At 41.4% G+C, this 17,557-nt stretch overlaps 1 protein-coding gene across 1 annotated transcript; it reads left to right on the plus strand.

Annotated features, from left to right (window-relative positions):
- The first annotated feature begins 621 nt into the window (after positions 1-621).
- On the plus strand, positions 622-3,141 carry LOC121570548 (keratin, type I cytoskeletal 13-like). The gene is made up of 7 exons (XM_041882022.2): positions 622-1,108; positions 1,216-1,298; positions 1,577-1,733; positions 1,944-2,105; positions 2,222-2,347; positions 2,467-2,690; positions 2,919-3,141. Exons 1-7 carry the CDS (start codon positions 644-646, stop codon positions 3,064-3,066), a joined length of 1,365 nt encoding a protein of 454 aa, XP_041737956.2. The 5' UTR covers positions 622-643; the 3' UTR covers positions 3,067-3,141.
- The last annotated feature ends 14,416 nt before the right edge of the window (positions 3,142-17,557 follow it).

Consider the following 17,557-nt stretch of genomic DNA (forward strand, 5'->3'; position numbering starts at 1 on the left):
TAGCCAACAACACAGAATACATTTCTATCGGACTAACTTTCAAAAAGTGTTTTTGAAATCCAGTCTACTGTACACTCCTTTATAGTGTAAAGCAATGTTTAACACGTCAACCAATTCAGTGTACACTACTCTAGAATCTTCACAGGACTTTGGATTGTGTCAAGTTCATTACAATATATATGATTTGGAAACAATACATTATTGATTGTTTGTGTAGGTGGAGTTCTCACATACAGTAATGTGTCATCCTTGTCTCACCCTAGTATTAGTCTAAAGAGCAAGTAAGGCCTCAAGGCTGTCAGGTCATCATAATTACCAGTGCTACAGTTAGGGATTACTTTCAAATGTCATCTGTTTCTCAACAGTCATAAATTATAATTTTATGACTTGTTTGCATTGGTGACCTTCAATGGAAAAAACTGTCTAAAATCAACAATTACTTTTGTCGGCTGAACAGGTTTGAATCTCAACTATTTTGGAATGAATGCCTGGTGTGCCCTTTTAAAGTATGTAATTACTGTATTGAGTTCAAGTGTTGTCTGTATCCTCCTCTCCTCTCACAGCATAAAAGGAGCTTAGACCAACTGCTCTGCACTCACCTTTCTCCAGCCAGAGCAGTAAGACATCAGCAGACTCCATCAACATGTCCTTCTCCAGCAGCAGCTTCAGATCCTCCTCAGGTGGATCCATGAGGGGCTCATCTATGGGATCCTCATGTAGGTCCATGTCTGGAGGTGGTGGCATGTCCATGTCTGGTGGTGGCAGCCGCATCAGTGGCAGCGTGTACGGGGGTGCTGGTGGCTCTGGGGTGCGCATCTCCAGTGCCAAAGCCTCCAAGTCCTTCTCTGCTGGTGGTGCTGGCTTTGGTGGAGGCTCCAGCTTCAGTATGTCTGGTGGAGGAAGTGACAGCCATGTCATCGGCAACGAGAAGTTCTGCATGCAGAACCTGAACGACCGTCTGGCCACCTACCTGGCCAAAGTCCACACCCTGGAGAAGGCCAACGCTGAGCTGGAGCTGAAGATCCGCCAGTTCCTCGAGGCCAAGACCTCCCCCACTGCTCGCGACTATGGTTCATCCCATGTCATCATCAGTGACCTCCAATCCAAGGTAGGCTATTGTATGCCAGCATTGTTACACCACATATTGAAAAAGTTGCACTATGTATTTTATTTCTAATTTAAAACAACAACAAAAAGTATTAATTTTCTTTTCAGATACAGGAAGCCATCCGTATGAATGGTGCAGTCCATCTCAGCATTGACAATGCCAGGCTTACCTCTGAAGACTTCAAAATGAAGTGAGTTCACTCACCAAATGCCAAATATTTTGTCCACTCACTCAGACAAATATTATGACTCAATTCCAGAAAAGTAACCGACTGATTAGAGTCTAGTGTACAAATAAAAATATTGATGCCATCTGTCATGTAAAAAAGCTCACACTGTGAAATAGCTCACAATCAATTATTATGATTGACTGTGAGCTTTTTTACATGACACTGTCAACCTAATAGACTGACAGAGCAAGTTGAGACACACTGGTACACTGTAAATAATGTCATGCTTTATGATGTAGGTATGAGATCGAGCTGTCCATGCGTCAGTCAGTGGAAGCAGACATCGCTGGGCTGAGGAGAGTTCTGGAAGAGCTGAATATGTCCAAGAAGGACCTGAGCATGCAGATCGAGGGGCTGAGAGAGGAGTTGGTCTTCCTCAAGAAAAACCATGAGGAGGTAGGGTTCTACTTTTCCTTTTTCTGATTCCCATACTAGCCTATCTATAGTGTCTGCTCTTAAAATAACAGATCCAGCCAGGCAATACTGTACAACATTTTAGTAAGCAAGAAATACATCATAATAGAAACACTTGAACAAATCTAGAACCACTTTCTGAACCATGATGATGACCTAGAAACCTAAACCCGTTTCATTGTCCTTCTTCAGGAGCTGTTGTCCATGCGTGCCCAGATGAGCGGCCAGGTCCATGTGGAGGTGGACGCTGCACCACAGGAAGACCTCAGCAAAGTCATGGCTGAGATTCGCGAACACTACGAGGCTGTCGCTGCCAAGAGCAACAGAGATCTGGAGGGCTGGTTCCACGCCAAGGTAATACTGTTTCTCATTATAAAAATGATTCCATAATGTAGGTCCACATTATTCAAAATGTCCCATCAATTGAATTGTCCATGTTAAAACATTATTTTGGATGGTGTTGTCAACAGACTGAGGCGCTGAACAAGGAGGTCGCAATTAGCACAGAAGTTATCCAAACGTCCAGATCTGAAATTTCAGAAGTCAAACGCACACTGCAGAGTCTTGAAATCGAACTTCAATCACATATGAGCATGGTAAGACTGTTCAAAAATATTTAAAAATATTTATTTTGTTTCAATGTCTGCCACTCATCTATTGAATTTGCTCAACTAATTCCTGATGTTTTGTTTTGCTCTTCACTTCTCCCCAACAGAAATCATCCATGGAAAATACCCTTGCAGAGACAAAGAACCGTTTCTCCATGCAGCTGTCGGGTTATCAGATGCAGGTGACCAGCTTGGAGGAACAGTTGGTAAATCTCAGGGCTGACTTGGAACGCCAGGGCCAGGAATACAAGATGCTGCTGGACATCAAGACCAGGCTGGAGATGGAAATCGCTGAGTACAGGAGACTGCTGGACGGAGAGATGACAAGCAGGTGAGCCAAACAAGCCTATTCTATTAGTTCATCAAATTGTATTCTTAAGCTATCAAGGGTGTTTTGATCCTAAACTTTGAGCAGGTTCTAGGCTAGGCTCACTGACTTTCTTAATAGCAAAACAGTGGCCCCACCAGTTTGTACACTACCAGTAGAATCATGTCCAAAATTTGCAAGGTCAAGACCTTGCTATATTGTGTTTGGTACAGTCGATTATGTGCTCAATAGTGTTTTCTGTTTGGTCCACAGTGTCTCCTCCTCCTCCTCCTCCTCCTCCACCAGCACCAGGAAGGTCATCACTGTGATAGAAGAGGTGGTGGATGGGAAAGTGGTCTCCTCCACCCAATCCTCAGCTTCTTCATATGCACGCCACTGATGCAGTACATGAGTGTACTGAGGGAAATACAACAACTGATTATCTGACCCACTAAACATCCAGTGCACATCTGGAAGGCAACAGCAATAAAAATAATGCGTCTGAAATCCTTTGTTTGTTCAATTACTTTGTCTTCATAATAGTCGAGAATTATAAAAAATGACAAATTAAACGACTGCTTTTGTTTCATTAATGATTTCATGTGTACCTATTTAATTAAACTTCATTAAATAGTTTCAGTTGTGAGTGGTAAGGTGGAGCTCGGTGTTATCCTGATTACTAGGTGGGGTGTCAACTAGTGTTGGCTTTAGGGATGCAAGTAGATGTTAAGCAAACCTACATGCACAGTCCCAGCATGATAATCTAACATATTTACATGAAACATATTTACAGCACTCATTTATTCAGAAATGTTCATATGATACAATTACATTCAGAAATTCAGGTAAGAGTGGAAAGTTTGACAACCATTCCCGGTCTCCCCTTCATGTCAGGATAATCAGAAGGACCAGTTACTCCAGGGTGGGACCACCCAAGGAGCCAGGTATATAGAACATGAAATATGAATGGGTAGGATTTAACCCCCTAGAGTCTATTGACGCACCAGTGTGTCAATTTAAGTAACATATTAAAAAAATTCCCATCTCAATCCACCGCATCCGCCTATGTCTCCCTTCTGCATCTGCGGTTGAAAGTGGCAGAGCTACAGCATTGTTTGTCAGACCAGGAGACATCCCGAAAATCGGTCTTCTCACCAAAACGTCTGCAGCATTTGAACGGTATGCTACAGATATAACGGTATGCTACAGGCAAGCCTGTTTCTCTCCACAGTCAGAGGCAGCCTCCCTGTCTCCCAGACTCTGACCAGCGGCAGCAATCTAACCTCCTCCCTACTATGTTTAGAAAACATATTTGTAGGCTGAAATTGTGGGGGGAAAGCACTAATCATGTTTATGCAACCTAATAATCACCCTTAGAATACTTCCAGAACCACGTTTATTTTTATTTCAAATTGAGAAAATCTACAAGAGAAATTGGCCCACCCTAGTCATAGGAATGTGACATTGCACAGCAGAAAGCTGGTTTATTTCTCCTTTATTATTATTTTTCTTCTTGATTTCAATATGGAATGAGTGCTGGTATTTGTACGTTCTGTTTCGTATTGAGTAAAAGGCTAATTTTAAGAAAAAAAAAGTACTGATTATTTTGTAACAATAGTAGCAGTTCATTCAAATGGGGCAGGCGTGGGGCATGGGGGTGCACAAGATGTTCCCCCATGATAAAAGGGGGGCATGAGTGAACAGATTCGGGAAACACTGGCCTAGGTGATTATGTAGGGCAGGCTATCAATTCAGCTAGATATTTTGTATGACAGTGTTTTTTGAGTGGGTCAATGCAAGATGCATTGGAATGTTGAGTCAGTTGATTCACGGGACTGAGAGAGGAAGGGGGTCCCTCTGACAGGTCTTCTAGGCTCCTACACATGTGCAGTCAACGTGCTCTGTTCATAACCCTCAGGTATCTTAGCTTTGTCTTTGAGTTTAGTAACCATTTAAGATAGGCCTACTACAGAGGCTTGCAAAAGTATTCACCCTCCTTGGCATTTTTCCTATTTTGTTGCCTTACAACCTGGAATTAAAATTGATTTTTTTTGGGGGGGGGTTGTATCATTTGATTTACACAACATGCCTACCACTTTGAAGATGCAAAAAATTTTTGGGGCTGAAACAAACAAGAAATAAGACAGAAAAACAGAAAACTTGAGCGTGCATAGCTATTCATCCCCCCAAAGTCAATACTTTGTAGAGCCACCGTACGGCCCAGTACATCACTGGGGCAAAGCTTCCTGCCATCCAGGACCTCTATACCAGGCGGTGTCAGAGGAAGGCCCTCAAAATTGTCAAAGACTCCAGCCACCCTAGTCATAGACTGTTCTCTCTGCTACCGCACGGCAAGCGGTACCGGAGTGCCAAGTCTAGGTCCAAAAGACTTCTCAACAGCTTCTACCCCCAAGCCATAAGACTCCTGAACAGCTAATCATGGCTACCCGGACTATTTGCACTGCCCCCCCACCCATCCTTTTTACGCTGCTGCTACTCTGTTAAGTATTTATGCATAGTCACTTTAACTCTACCCACATGTACATATTACCTCAACTACCTCAACTAGCCGGTGCCCCGCAACATTGACTCTGCAACGGTACCCCCTGTATATATAGCCTCCCTACTGTCACTTTATTTTACTTCTGCTCTTTTTTCTCTCAACACTTTTTTTTGTTGTTGTTTTATTTTTTACTTTTTTGTTTAAAATAAATGCACTGTTGGTTAAGGGCTGTAAGTAAGCATTTCACTGTAATGTCTGCACCTGTTGTATTCGGCGCATGTGACCAATAAAATTTGATTTGATTTGATTTGATTTGATTTGATTTATAAGCTTGGCACATCTAGCCACTGGGATTTTTGCCGATTGTTCAAGGCAAAACTGCTCCAGCTCCTTCAAGTTGGATGGGTTCCGCTGGTGTACAGCAATATTTAAGTCATACCACAGATTCTCAATTGGATTGAGGTCTGGGCTTTGACTAGGCCATTCCAAGACATTTAAATGTTTCACCTTAAACCACTCAAGTGTTGCTTTAGCAGTATGCTTAGGGTCATTGTCCTGCTGGAAGGTGAACTTCCGTCCCAGTCTCAAATCTCTGGAAGACTGAAATAGGTTTCCCTCAAGAATTTCCCTGTATTTAGCGCCATCCATCATTCCTTCAATTCTGACCAGTTTCCCAGTCCCTGCTGATGAAAAACATCCCCACAGCATGATGCTGCCACCACCATGCTACACTGTGGGGATTGTATTCTCGGGGTGATGAGAGGTGTTGGGTTTGCGCCAGACATAGCGTTTTCCTTGATGGTCAAAAAGCTCAATTTTAGTCTCATCTGACCAGAGTACCATCTTCCATATGTTTGGGGAGTCTCCCACATGGCTTTTGGCGAACACCAAACTTGTTTGCTTATTTTTTTCTTTAAGCAATGGCTTTTTTCTGGCCACTCTTCCATAAAGCCCAGCTCTGTGGAGTAAAGTGGTCCTATGGACAGATACTCCAATCTCTGCTGTGGAGCTCTGCAGCTCCTTCAGGGTTATCTTTGGTCTCTTTGTTGCCTCTCAGATGAATGCCCTCCTTGCCTGGTCCATGAGTTTTGGTGGGCGGCCCTCTCTTGGCAGGTTTGTTGTGGTGCCATATTCTTTCCATTTTTTAATAATGGATTTAATGGTGCTCTGTGGGATGTTCAAAGTTTCAGATATTTTTTTATAACCCAACCCTGATCTGTACTTCTCCACAACTTTGTCCCTGACCTGTTTGGAGAGCTCCTTGGTCTTCATGGTGCCGCTTGCTTGGTGGGGCCCCTTGCTTAGTGGTGTTGCAGACTCTGGGGCCTTTCAGAACAGGTGTATATATACTGAGATCATGTGACACTTAGATTGCACACAGGTGGACTTTATTTAACTACTTATGTGACTTCTGAAGGTAATTGGTTGCACGGCGCTTGTAACGCCAAGGTAGTGGGTTCGATCCCCGGGACCACCCATACACAAATAATTTATGCACGCATGACTGTAAGTCGCTTTGGATAAAAGCGTCTGCTAAATGGCATATTATTATTATTATTATTATTATTATTTAGGGGCTTCATAGCAAAGGGGGTGAATACATATGCATGCATCACTTTTCCGTTAATTATTTTAAGTTATTTTTTTTATTTCACTTCACCAATTTGGACTATTTTGTGTATGTCCATTACATGAAATCCAAATAAAAATCCATTTAAATTACATGTTGTAATGTAACAAAATAGGAAAAACGCCAAGGGGGATGAATACTTTTGCAAGGCACTGTACATAGTGGAAGCTATTGAGCTTTTGAAAGGGTTTGGTCTGATCTCATTGTTTTAAGTCTGGGATTTAAACACACTATCAGACTATTTTCACCAAACTGGGACAAAATAATGTAGATCATTTTTGTTATGATACTGTAAAACTCAGTTATTTTCTGCTGGTGTTAGAAAAGATTGATCATTATCAAACAAAAAATAGTCACCACAGCAGGCTAAACCTATCTGAGCATAAGACCAGTGTGCTTGACCACAGATTAACACATCCTTTTCTCCCCCCTCGTCCGGACCACACCCTCCCGCAGCTTCATTAACCTGGCTGCCGCCATCACTGCCCGCAGGATGGAGTACTCTGAGAGCCGCATACTAGGGTGAGACATCATCACACACACAACTCCTCTCTGCCCCTCTGTCTTGTCAGCCCCTGTTGACCAGAGGCGATTCTAAAGCCCCACTTTCCTATTCTCAACTCTATTAACCTTCAGTTAACATGTGGTTGGATTGAAATAGACCTGAGCATATTGTATCTGTAGTATATCACAGGCCAATGAGTTCTTTTTTGTGTATCTGAGCAGTCCTATGAGTATCTTTGGATCCCCCTATCCTTCCACATCCAGTTAATATGACCCTACTGTAGAAAGGGGAGACTCTCACGAATGCAATGGTGATCTCCGTTTTGCTCTATGTCCCCCACAATATTCCCGGGACTAAAGGTAACCCATACAAATGAATGGAAGTATGGAGGTAGTTTTGTGGCAACAAAAATAAGGGGTTAACCTCTACGGGATCGGTGTCCCGTATACGGGACGGTTGAGCTAACGTGCGCTAATGTGATTAGCATGACTGTTGTAAGTAACAGCAAACTTTCCAGGACATAGACATGTCTTATATGGGCAGAAATCTTACATTATTGTTAATCTATCTGCACTGTCCAATTTACAGTAGCTATTACAGTGAAAAAATATCTTGCTATTGTTTGAGGAGATTGCACAACAACAACAAACTTAACAAGGCAACTGGTTTGATACATTCACCTCTGAAGGTAAATAATGTACTTACATTCAGTAATCTTGCTCTGATGTGTCATCCTAAGGATCCCAGAGATAAATGTAGCATATTTGTGTTTGATAAAATCAATTTTTATGTTCAAATGTAGGAACTGGGTTCTACAGTTTGAACCCCTGCTGTCTCTGGCTCCACGCCCACCCCGCCCGGCCATCTAGATGTGTGAAAGTTAGTGTAAAGCTAATGATCCATCATGTATGACATTCCTGGGAGTGTGTAAACTTACATTTTGTATTACCATATAATTTTTGTATGTTCTCAATAGTTATGTACTTGAAAATGTATCAATTGACCAATTTGGGACATTTGGGCAGACTTGATAGAAAATTGTCCAGCATTGCAATGCTTCACTGGATCAATCTGAAACTTTGCACACACACTGCTGCCATCTAGTGACCAAAATCTAAATTGCGCCTAAACTGCAATATTATATTGTGGCCTTTCTCTTGTGTTTCAAAGATGATAAAAAAAAGAACAAAAATAAAAATAAAAAGTTTTTTTGTTTGTATTATCTTTTACCAGATCTAATGTGTTATATTCTCCTACAATAATTTCATATTTCCACAAACTTCAAAGTATTTCCTTTCAAATGGTATCAAGATTATGCATATCCTTGCTTCAGGTCCAGAGCTACATACAGGCAGTTAGATTTGGGTATGTCATTTTAGGCGAAAATTGGGAAAAAAAGGGTCCGATCCTTAAGATGTTAAATAGGTGTAAAAACTATATATATATACATATTTCCTGAGCTTTCTTATATCTCTTAGGTATAGGACAGACACTTCAAAACCTTATTCCTTATGATTTCTTTTTTGACTGTATTTTTTGCTATTTATGAATGTGTTTGTTAGTCAATGCATTTCTATGGGCTATAGCAGTAAAGGCCAAATTCAATATTTTATCAAAAAAAAATTAAAATATTATTTATCGATACTTAAATTGTTCGTAAAATTCAAAATTAGATAGCTAAATGATCCATGGTATGACCTTCCTAAAACAATTCCATATGTCAGCTTAGATTAATAAACTACAGTGAGGGAAAAAAGTATTTGATCCCCTGCTGATTTTGTAAGTATTGCCCACTGACAAAGACATGATCAGTCTATAATTTTAATGGTAGGTTTATTTGAACAGTGAGAGACAGAATAACAACAAAAAAATCCAGAAAAACGCATGTAAAAAATGTTATAAATTGATTTGCATTTTAATGAGGGAAATAAGTATTTGACCCCTCTGCAAAACATGACTTAGTACTTGGTGGCAAAACCCTTGTTGGCAATCACAGAGGTCAGACGTTTCTTGTAGTTGGACACCAGGTTTGCACACATCTCAGGAGGGATTTTGTCCCACTCCTCTTTGCAGATCTTCTCCAAGTCATTAAGGTTTCGAGGCTGACGTTTGGCAACTGAAACTTTCAGCTCCCTCCACATATTTTCTATGGGATTAAGGTCTGGAGACTGGCTAGGCCACTCCAGGACCATAATGTGCTTCTTCTTGAGCCACTCCTTTGTTGCCTTGGCCGTGTGTTTTGGGTCATTGTCATGCTGGAATACCCATCCACGACCCATTTTCAATGCCCTGGCTGAGGGAAGGAGGTTCTCACCCAAGATTTGACGGTACATGGCCCTGTCCATCGTCCCTTTGATGCGGTGAAGTTGTCCTGTCCCCTTAGCAGAAAAACACCCCCAAAGCATAATGTTTCCACCTCCATGTTTGACGGTGGGGATGGTGTTCTTGGGGTCATAGGCAGCATTCCTCCTCCTCCAAACATGGCGAGTTGAGTTGATGCCAAAGAGCTCCATTTTTGGTCTCATCTGACCACAACACTTTCACCCAGTTCTCCTCTGAATCATTCAGATGTTCATTGGCAAACTTCAGACGGCCCTGTATATGTGCTTTCTTGAGCAGGGGGACCTTGCGGGCGCTGCAGGATTTCAGTCCTTCACAGCGTAGTGTGTTACCAATTGTTTTCTTGGTGACTATGGTCCCAGCTGCCTTGAGATCATTGACAATATCCTCCCGTGTAGTTCTGGGCTGATTCCTCACCGTTCTCATGATCATTGCAACTCCATGAGGTGAGATCTTGCATGGAGCCCCAGGCCGAGGGAGATTGACAGGTCTTTTGTGTTTCTTCCATTTGCGAATAATCGCACCAACTGTTGTCACCTTCTCACCAAGCTGCTTGGCAATGGTCTTGTAGCCCATTCCAGCCTTGTGTAGGTCTACAATCTTGTCCCTGACATCCTTGGAGAGCTCTTTGGTCTTGGCCATGGTGGAGAGTTTGGAATCTGATTGATTGATTGCTTCTGTGGACAGGTGTCTTTTATACAGGTAACATGCTGAGATTAGGAGCACTCCCTTTAAGAGTGTGCTCCTAATCTCAGCTCGTCACCTGTATAAAAGACACCTGGGAGCCAGAAATCTTTCTGATTGAGAGGGGGTCAAATACTTATTTCCCTCATTAAAATGCAAATCAATTTATAACATTTTTGACATGCGTTTTTCTGGATTTTTCTGTTGTTATTCTGTCTCTCACTGCTCAAATAAACCTACCAAAAAATTATAGACTGATCATTTCTTTGTCACTGGGCAAACGTACAAAATCAGCAGGGGATCAAACTACTTTTTTCCCTCACTGTACTTACAGTTGAAGTCGGAAGTTTACATACACTTAGGTTGGAATCATTAAAACTCGTTTTTCAACCACTTAACAAACTATAGTTTTGGCAAGTTGGTTAGGACATCTACTTTGTGCATGACACAAGTCATTTTTCCAACAATTGTTTACAGACAGATTAATTCACTTATAATTCACAGTATCACAATTCCAGTGGGTCAGAAGTTTACATACACTAAGTTGACTGTGCCTTTAAACAGCTTGAAAAATTCCAGAAAATGATGTCATGGCTTTAGAAGCTTCTGATAGACTAATTTAGGTAATTTTAGTCAATTGGAGATGTACCTGTGGATGTATTTCAAGGCCTACCTTCAAACTCAGTGCCTATTTGCTTGACATCATGGGAAAATCTAAAGAAATCAGCCAAGACCTCAGAAAAAAAATTGTAGACCTCCACAAGTCTGGTTCATCCTTGGGAGCAATTTCCAAATGCCTGAAGGTATCACGTTCATCTGTACAAACAATAGTAAGCAAGTATAAACACCATGGGACCACGCAGCCGTCATACCGCTCAGGAAGGAGACACGTTCTGTCTCCTAGAAATGAACGTAGTTTGGTGCGAAAAGTGCAAATCAATCCCAGAACAACCGCAAATGACCTTGTGAAGATGCTGGAGGAAACAGGTACAAAAGTATCTATATCCACAGTAAAACTAGTCCTATATCGACATAACCTGAAAGGCCGCTCAGCAAGGAAGAAGCCACTGCTCCAAAACCGCCATAAAAAAGCCAGACTACGGTTTGCAACTGCACATAGGTCAAAGATCATACTTTTTGGAGGAATGTCCTCTGGTCTGATGATACAAAAATAGAACTGTTTGGCCATAATGACCATCATTATGTTTGGCGGAAAAAGGGGGACGCTTGCAAGCCGAAGAACACCATCCCAACCGTGAAACACGGGGGTGGCAGCATCATGCTGTGGGGGTGTTTTGCTGCAGGAGGGACTGGTGCTCTTCACAAAATAGATGGCATCATGACGAAGGAAAATTATGTGGATATATTGAAGCAACATCTCAAGACATCAGTCAGGAAGTTAAAGCTTGGTCGCAAATGGGTCTTCCAAATGCACAATGACCCCAAGCATACTTCCAAAGTTGTGGCAAAATGGCTTAAGGACAACAAAGTCAAGGTATTGGAGTGGCCATCACAAAGCCCTGACGTCAAACCTATAGAAAATGTTTGGGCAGAACTGAAAAAGCGTGTGCAAGCAAGGAGGCCTACAAACCTGACTCAGTTACACCAGCTCTGTCAGGAGGAATGTGCCAAAATTCACCCAAATTATTTTGGGAAGCTTATGGAAGGCTACCTGAAACGTTTGACCCATGTTAAACAATTTAAAGGCAATGCTACCAAATACTAATTGAGTGTATGTAAACTTCTGACCCACTGGGAATGTGATGAAAGAAATAAAAGCTTAAATAAATAATTCTCTCTACTATTATTCTGACATTTCACATTCTTAAAATAAAGTGGTGATCCTAACTAACCTAAGACAGGGGAATTTTTACTAGGATTAAATGTCAGGAATTGTGAAAAACTGAGTTTAAATGTATTTGGCTAAGGTGTATGTAAACTTCCGACTTCAACTGTATATAAGTCTCTGATTTTAACCCAATTTATAAGAGATTGTCCAAAATTGAAATGCTCCAGGCATTTATATATAAACCCCAGTCGTACTTTATCAAATGCCTTTTCGATGTCTGCTATGAATAGTAGGCCTGGTTTCCCAGATCTTTCATAGTGTTCTATTGTTTCCAGTACTTGACTTATATTATCTCCAATGTATCGCCCATGTAAAAAACCTGTCTGATTAGAATGAATAATGTCCGACAATACCTTTTTAATTCTATGCGCTATACATTTTGCTAGAATTGGGGCCTCCAATTTTTTAAATGGACTGGATCTTTATATTTTCCACTTGTATCCTATTTCAGTAATAATGAAATCAGACCTTATTCTTGAGTGTCTGATAATCTACCATTTACATAGGAGTGGTTAAAATATGCTAATAACGGTATGCCATCCAACCCTGGAGTTTTCCCGGACTTAAAGTCTTTAATTGCATCCAGAAGTTCGTCCTCTGTAATTTCACCTTCACATGAGTCTTTCTGCATGGCTGTTAATTTTACATTATCAACAGAAAAAAAATCTCTACAATTTACTTCAGTTAGAGGAGATGGAGGCGACTGAAACGAAAACATATGCTTAAAGTACTTTGTTTCCTCCTTCAAAATATATCATTTGGTGAATCATGGGTGACTCCGTCATTTGTAACCAGTTTCAATAAATTATTTTTGGTAGCATTCCTATGTTGAAGATTAAAAAATAATTTGGTGCATTTTTCCCCATATTCCGTCCAGTTTGCTTTATTTTTATAATATATTACACTTGGTCTTTCTTGAATAGGTTTCTCCATTTGTTTTTGTTTTTCCCTCAGCTGTTTACCAAAAACAAGTGGCGGGGATCCCATTTAGTTGTTTTTCAAATCACATACTGTAGCTTTAACACTCACTGGTCCGAGATGTCTTCTGTTATACTTGTATGGCCACTCCCATGACCAACCTTAGAAATAATCCACTCTTTATGCTCACCAGTCAACACATTGGACTGGTTTTCTGACAAGTCTAGACCTGGACTAAAAATTGTTTAGTCCAGGACTAGGTTTAATCTGGGTCCACAAGGTTATTTTGGATACATTTTGATCTAACATCAATTAATAATAGAGGGGTTCATGGTACAGTGGGGAAAAAAAGTATTTAGTCAGCCACCAATTGTGCAAGTTCTCCCACTTAAAAAGATGAGAGAGGCCTGTAATTTTCATCATAGGTACACGTCAACTATGACAGACAAATTGAGGGGAAAAAATTCAGAAAATCACATTGTAGGATTTTTAATGAATTTATTTGCAAATTATGGTGGAAAATAAGTATTTGGTCACCTACAAACAAGCAAGATTTCTGGCTCTCACAGACCTGTAACTTCTTCTTTAAGAGGCTCCTCTGTCCTCCACTCGTTACCTGTATTAATGGCACCTGTTTGAACTTGTTATCAGTATAAAAGACACCTGTCCACAACCTCAAACAGTCACACTCCAAACTCCACTATGGCCAAGACCAAAGAGCTGTCAAAGGACACCAGAAACAAAATTGTAGACCTGCACCAGGCTGGGAAGACTGAATCTGCAATAGGTAAGCAGCTTGGTTTGAAGAAATCAACTGTGGGAGCAATTATTAGGAAATGGAAGACATACAAGACCACTGATAATCTCCCTCGATCTGGGGCTCCACGCAAGATCTCACCCCGTGGGTCAAAATGATCATAAGAACGGTGAGCAAACATCCCAGAACCACACGGGGGACCTAGTGAATGACCTGCAGAGAGCTGGGACCAAAGTAACAAAGCCTACCATCAGTAACACACTACGCCGCCAGGGACTCAAATCCTGCAGTGCGAGACGTGTCCCCCTGCTTAAGCCAGTACATGTCCAGGCCCGTCTGAAGTTTGCTAGAGTGCATTTGGATGATCCAGAAGAGGATTGGGAGAATGTCATATGGTCAGATCAAACCAAAATAAAAAAAATTGGTAAAAACTCAACTCGTCGTGTTTGGAGGACAAAGAATGCTGAGTTGCATCCAAAGAACACCATACCTACTGTGAAGCATGGGAGTGTAAACATCATGCTTTGGGGCTGTTTTTCTGCAAAGGGACCAGGACGACTGATCCGTTTAAAGGAAAGAATGAATGGGGCCATGTATCGTGAGATTTTGAGTGAAAACCTCCTTCCATCAGCAAGGGCATTGAAGATGAAACGTGGCTGGGTCTTTCAGCATGACAATGATCCCAAACACACCGCCCGGGCAACGAAGGAGTGGCTTCGAAGAAGCATTTCAAAGGTCCTGGAGTGGCCTAGCCAGTCTCCAGATCTCAACCCCATAGAAAATCTTTGGAGGGGAGTTGAAAGTCCGTGTTGCCCAGCGACAGCCCCAAAACATCACTGCTCTAGAGGAGATCTGCATGGAGGAATGGGCCAAAAATACCAGCAACAGTGTGTGAAAACCTTGTGAAGACTTACAGAAAACGTTTGACCTGTGTCATTGCCAACAAAGGGTATATAACAAAGTATTGAGACACTTTTGTTATTGACCAAATACTTATTTTCCACCATAATTTGCAAATAAATTCATAAAAAATCCTACAATGTGATTTTCTGGATTTTTTTCCCTCATTTTGTCTGTCATAGTTGACGTGTACCTATGATGAAAATTACAGGCCTCTCTCATCTTTTTAAGTGGGAGAACTTGCACAATTGGTGGCTGACTAAATACTTTTTTTCTCCACTGTATGTCAAATCTAGGCCTATACGTAGCAAGGAAACTATGTCCAAGAAAGATTTGCCTAAATGAATAACCAATACATGCAGCAAATAACAGATTTTGTGCGACTGTGAACATAGTGAAGTGCCCTGAAGAGAGTTACATTATGTTTTTACAGTATGTATACCAGTCAGATAAGGTGACATACAAGGTGATTCTTTCTGCATTGTGAGCCTGCATTCTCATAACACGATAATACCAGTATATATCAACCATTTATCTTACATGTAAAAGGTTAACTTGTTCTAAATTATAGTCTTCCAGAAAACGTTGTTCCTATAGACGTCAAACTAAATCTAACTTACATTTAGCATATAGCACAAGCTAAGTAAGCATTTTCATATTGCACAAGCTAAGGATAATTATACTCCACCCTTTTGCAAAAATATCAATTTACACAGTGTTCTCCACAGTCAGAAAAATATGTGTGCTTGACATTGAAATGGTCTGACATATGACATTTTAAATAAGATTGACATTAAATGTACAGAAAGGCAATTTCTCATAACAGTCATAGCAGTATATATCAACAATTTATCTTACATGTAAAGGGTAAACTTTTCTTAATTATAGTCTTCCAGAAAACAATGTTCCTATATTATAATGAAAAGCTGAAATGTCTTCAGGCAATAAGTATTCAACCCTATTGTTATGGCCAACCTAAATAAGTTCAGGAGTAAACATTTGTTTTACTAGTTACATAATAAGTTGCATGGACTCACTCTGTGTGCAATAATAGTGTTTAACATGATTTTAACATTACTAACTCATCTCTGTACGCCACACATACAATTATATGTAAGGCCCCTAAGTCAAGCAGTGGATTTCAGACACTGATTCAACCACAAAGACCAGTGAGGTTTTCCAATGCCTAGCAAAGAAGGACAACTATTGATAGATGGGTAAAAACAAAAAGCAGACATTGAATATTCCTTTGAGCATGGTGAAGTTATTAATTGCAGTTTGGTTTGTGTATCAGTACACCCAGTCACTACAAAAGATACAGGCATCCTTCCTAACTCAGTTGCCGAAGAGGAAGGAAACCACTAAGGGATTTCACCATGAGGCCAGTTGTAACTTTAAAACAGTTACAAAGTTCAATGGCTGTGATAGGAGAAAATTGAGGATGGATCAACATTGTAGTAACTCAACAATGCTAACCTAAATGACAGAGTGAAAAGAAGGAAGCCTTCTTATAATGTTAAAATATGCATCCTGTTTGCAAAGTATACCTGCAAAAGAAGATGGCCAAAAAATTTACTCTTCATATTTTCAAGCATGGTGGTGGCTGCATCATGTTATGGGTATGCTTGTCATCGGCAAGGAATAGGGAGTTTTTTAGGATAAAAATAAATGTAGTAGTGCTAAGCCCAGGCAAAATCCTAGACAAAAACCTGGTTCAGTCTGCTTTCCAACAGACACTGGGAGATAAATTAACCTTTCTGAAGGACAATAACCTAAAACACAATGCCAAATATAGACTGGAGTTGCTTAACAAGATAACATTAAATGTTCCTGAGTGACTTAGTTACAGTTTTGATTTAAATTGTCTTGAAAATCTATGGCAAGATTTGAAAATGACTGTCTAGCAATGATCAACAATCAACTTGACAGAGCTTGAAGAATTCTAAAAAGAATTACATTCAAATATTGTCTCTTAGAGACTCACCCAGAAAGACTCACAGCTGTAATTGCTGCCTGTGACAAGTATTGAGTATACGAAGAGGCAGGACGCAGACGCAGGAATTAACAAGGTCAAGGTTTACTTAACAATGACAACGAGAAATAACAAAGATAGAGTAAATGACACGAAGCTAAACAATCACACACAACATCATCCAGAATAGTCCAGGGCTAAATAAGGGTGGTGATGAGATGATGAGGTGCAGGTGCGCTGGAGGTGATTAGGGTGCGTTGGGTTTCCATTCCGGTGTTGCCGAGGTGGTGTGCTCAGACCGGTGGCTCAGTAGACCGGCGAATCAGAGCGCCAGAGGGGAGCACCAGCAGGAGACGTGACAGTACCCCCCCACCCCCCACCCCCGGGCTGGAATACAGGGGCCTCACTGCGGTGGCGGTCAGCTTGGTCCTTCTGTCGACGAATGGCCCTCTGTAGATGGACATGGGCGGCGTCCCAGACCTGTCCAGCCCTGTGGAACCACTCGTCGACAAAGGGCGCATCGGTCTGGCTGGGTGTCCAAGGGGCCAGGACCGGCTGGTACCCCAGGATGCACTGGAAAGGAGTGAGCCCCGTGGAGGAGTGAACGAGGGAGTTCTGGAAGAAACCTAACCCCCTCACCCTGCCGGTCCTGACAGTGGAAACGAAGAAACCTCCCCAGCTCCTGGTTCATGCGCTCCGCCCACCCAATCGACTGAGGCCTATACCCAGAAGTGAGGCTGGCCGTGGCCCCGATCTTCTCCAGGAAAGCCTTCCACACTCGGGAGGTGAATTGGGGGCCACGGTCCGAGACGATGTCCTCCGGAAGTCCATAA

This window comes from Coregonus clupeaformis, chromosome 7 (assembly GCF_020615455.1).
Source record: "Coregonus clupeaformis isolate EN_2021a chromosome 7, ASM2061545v1, whole genome shotgun sequence".
NCBI lineage: Eukaryota > Metazoa > Chordata > Actinopteri > Salmoniformes > Salmonidae > Coregonus > Coregonus clupeaformis.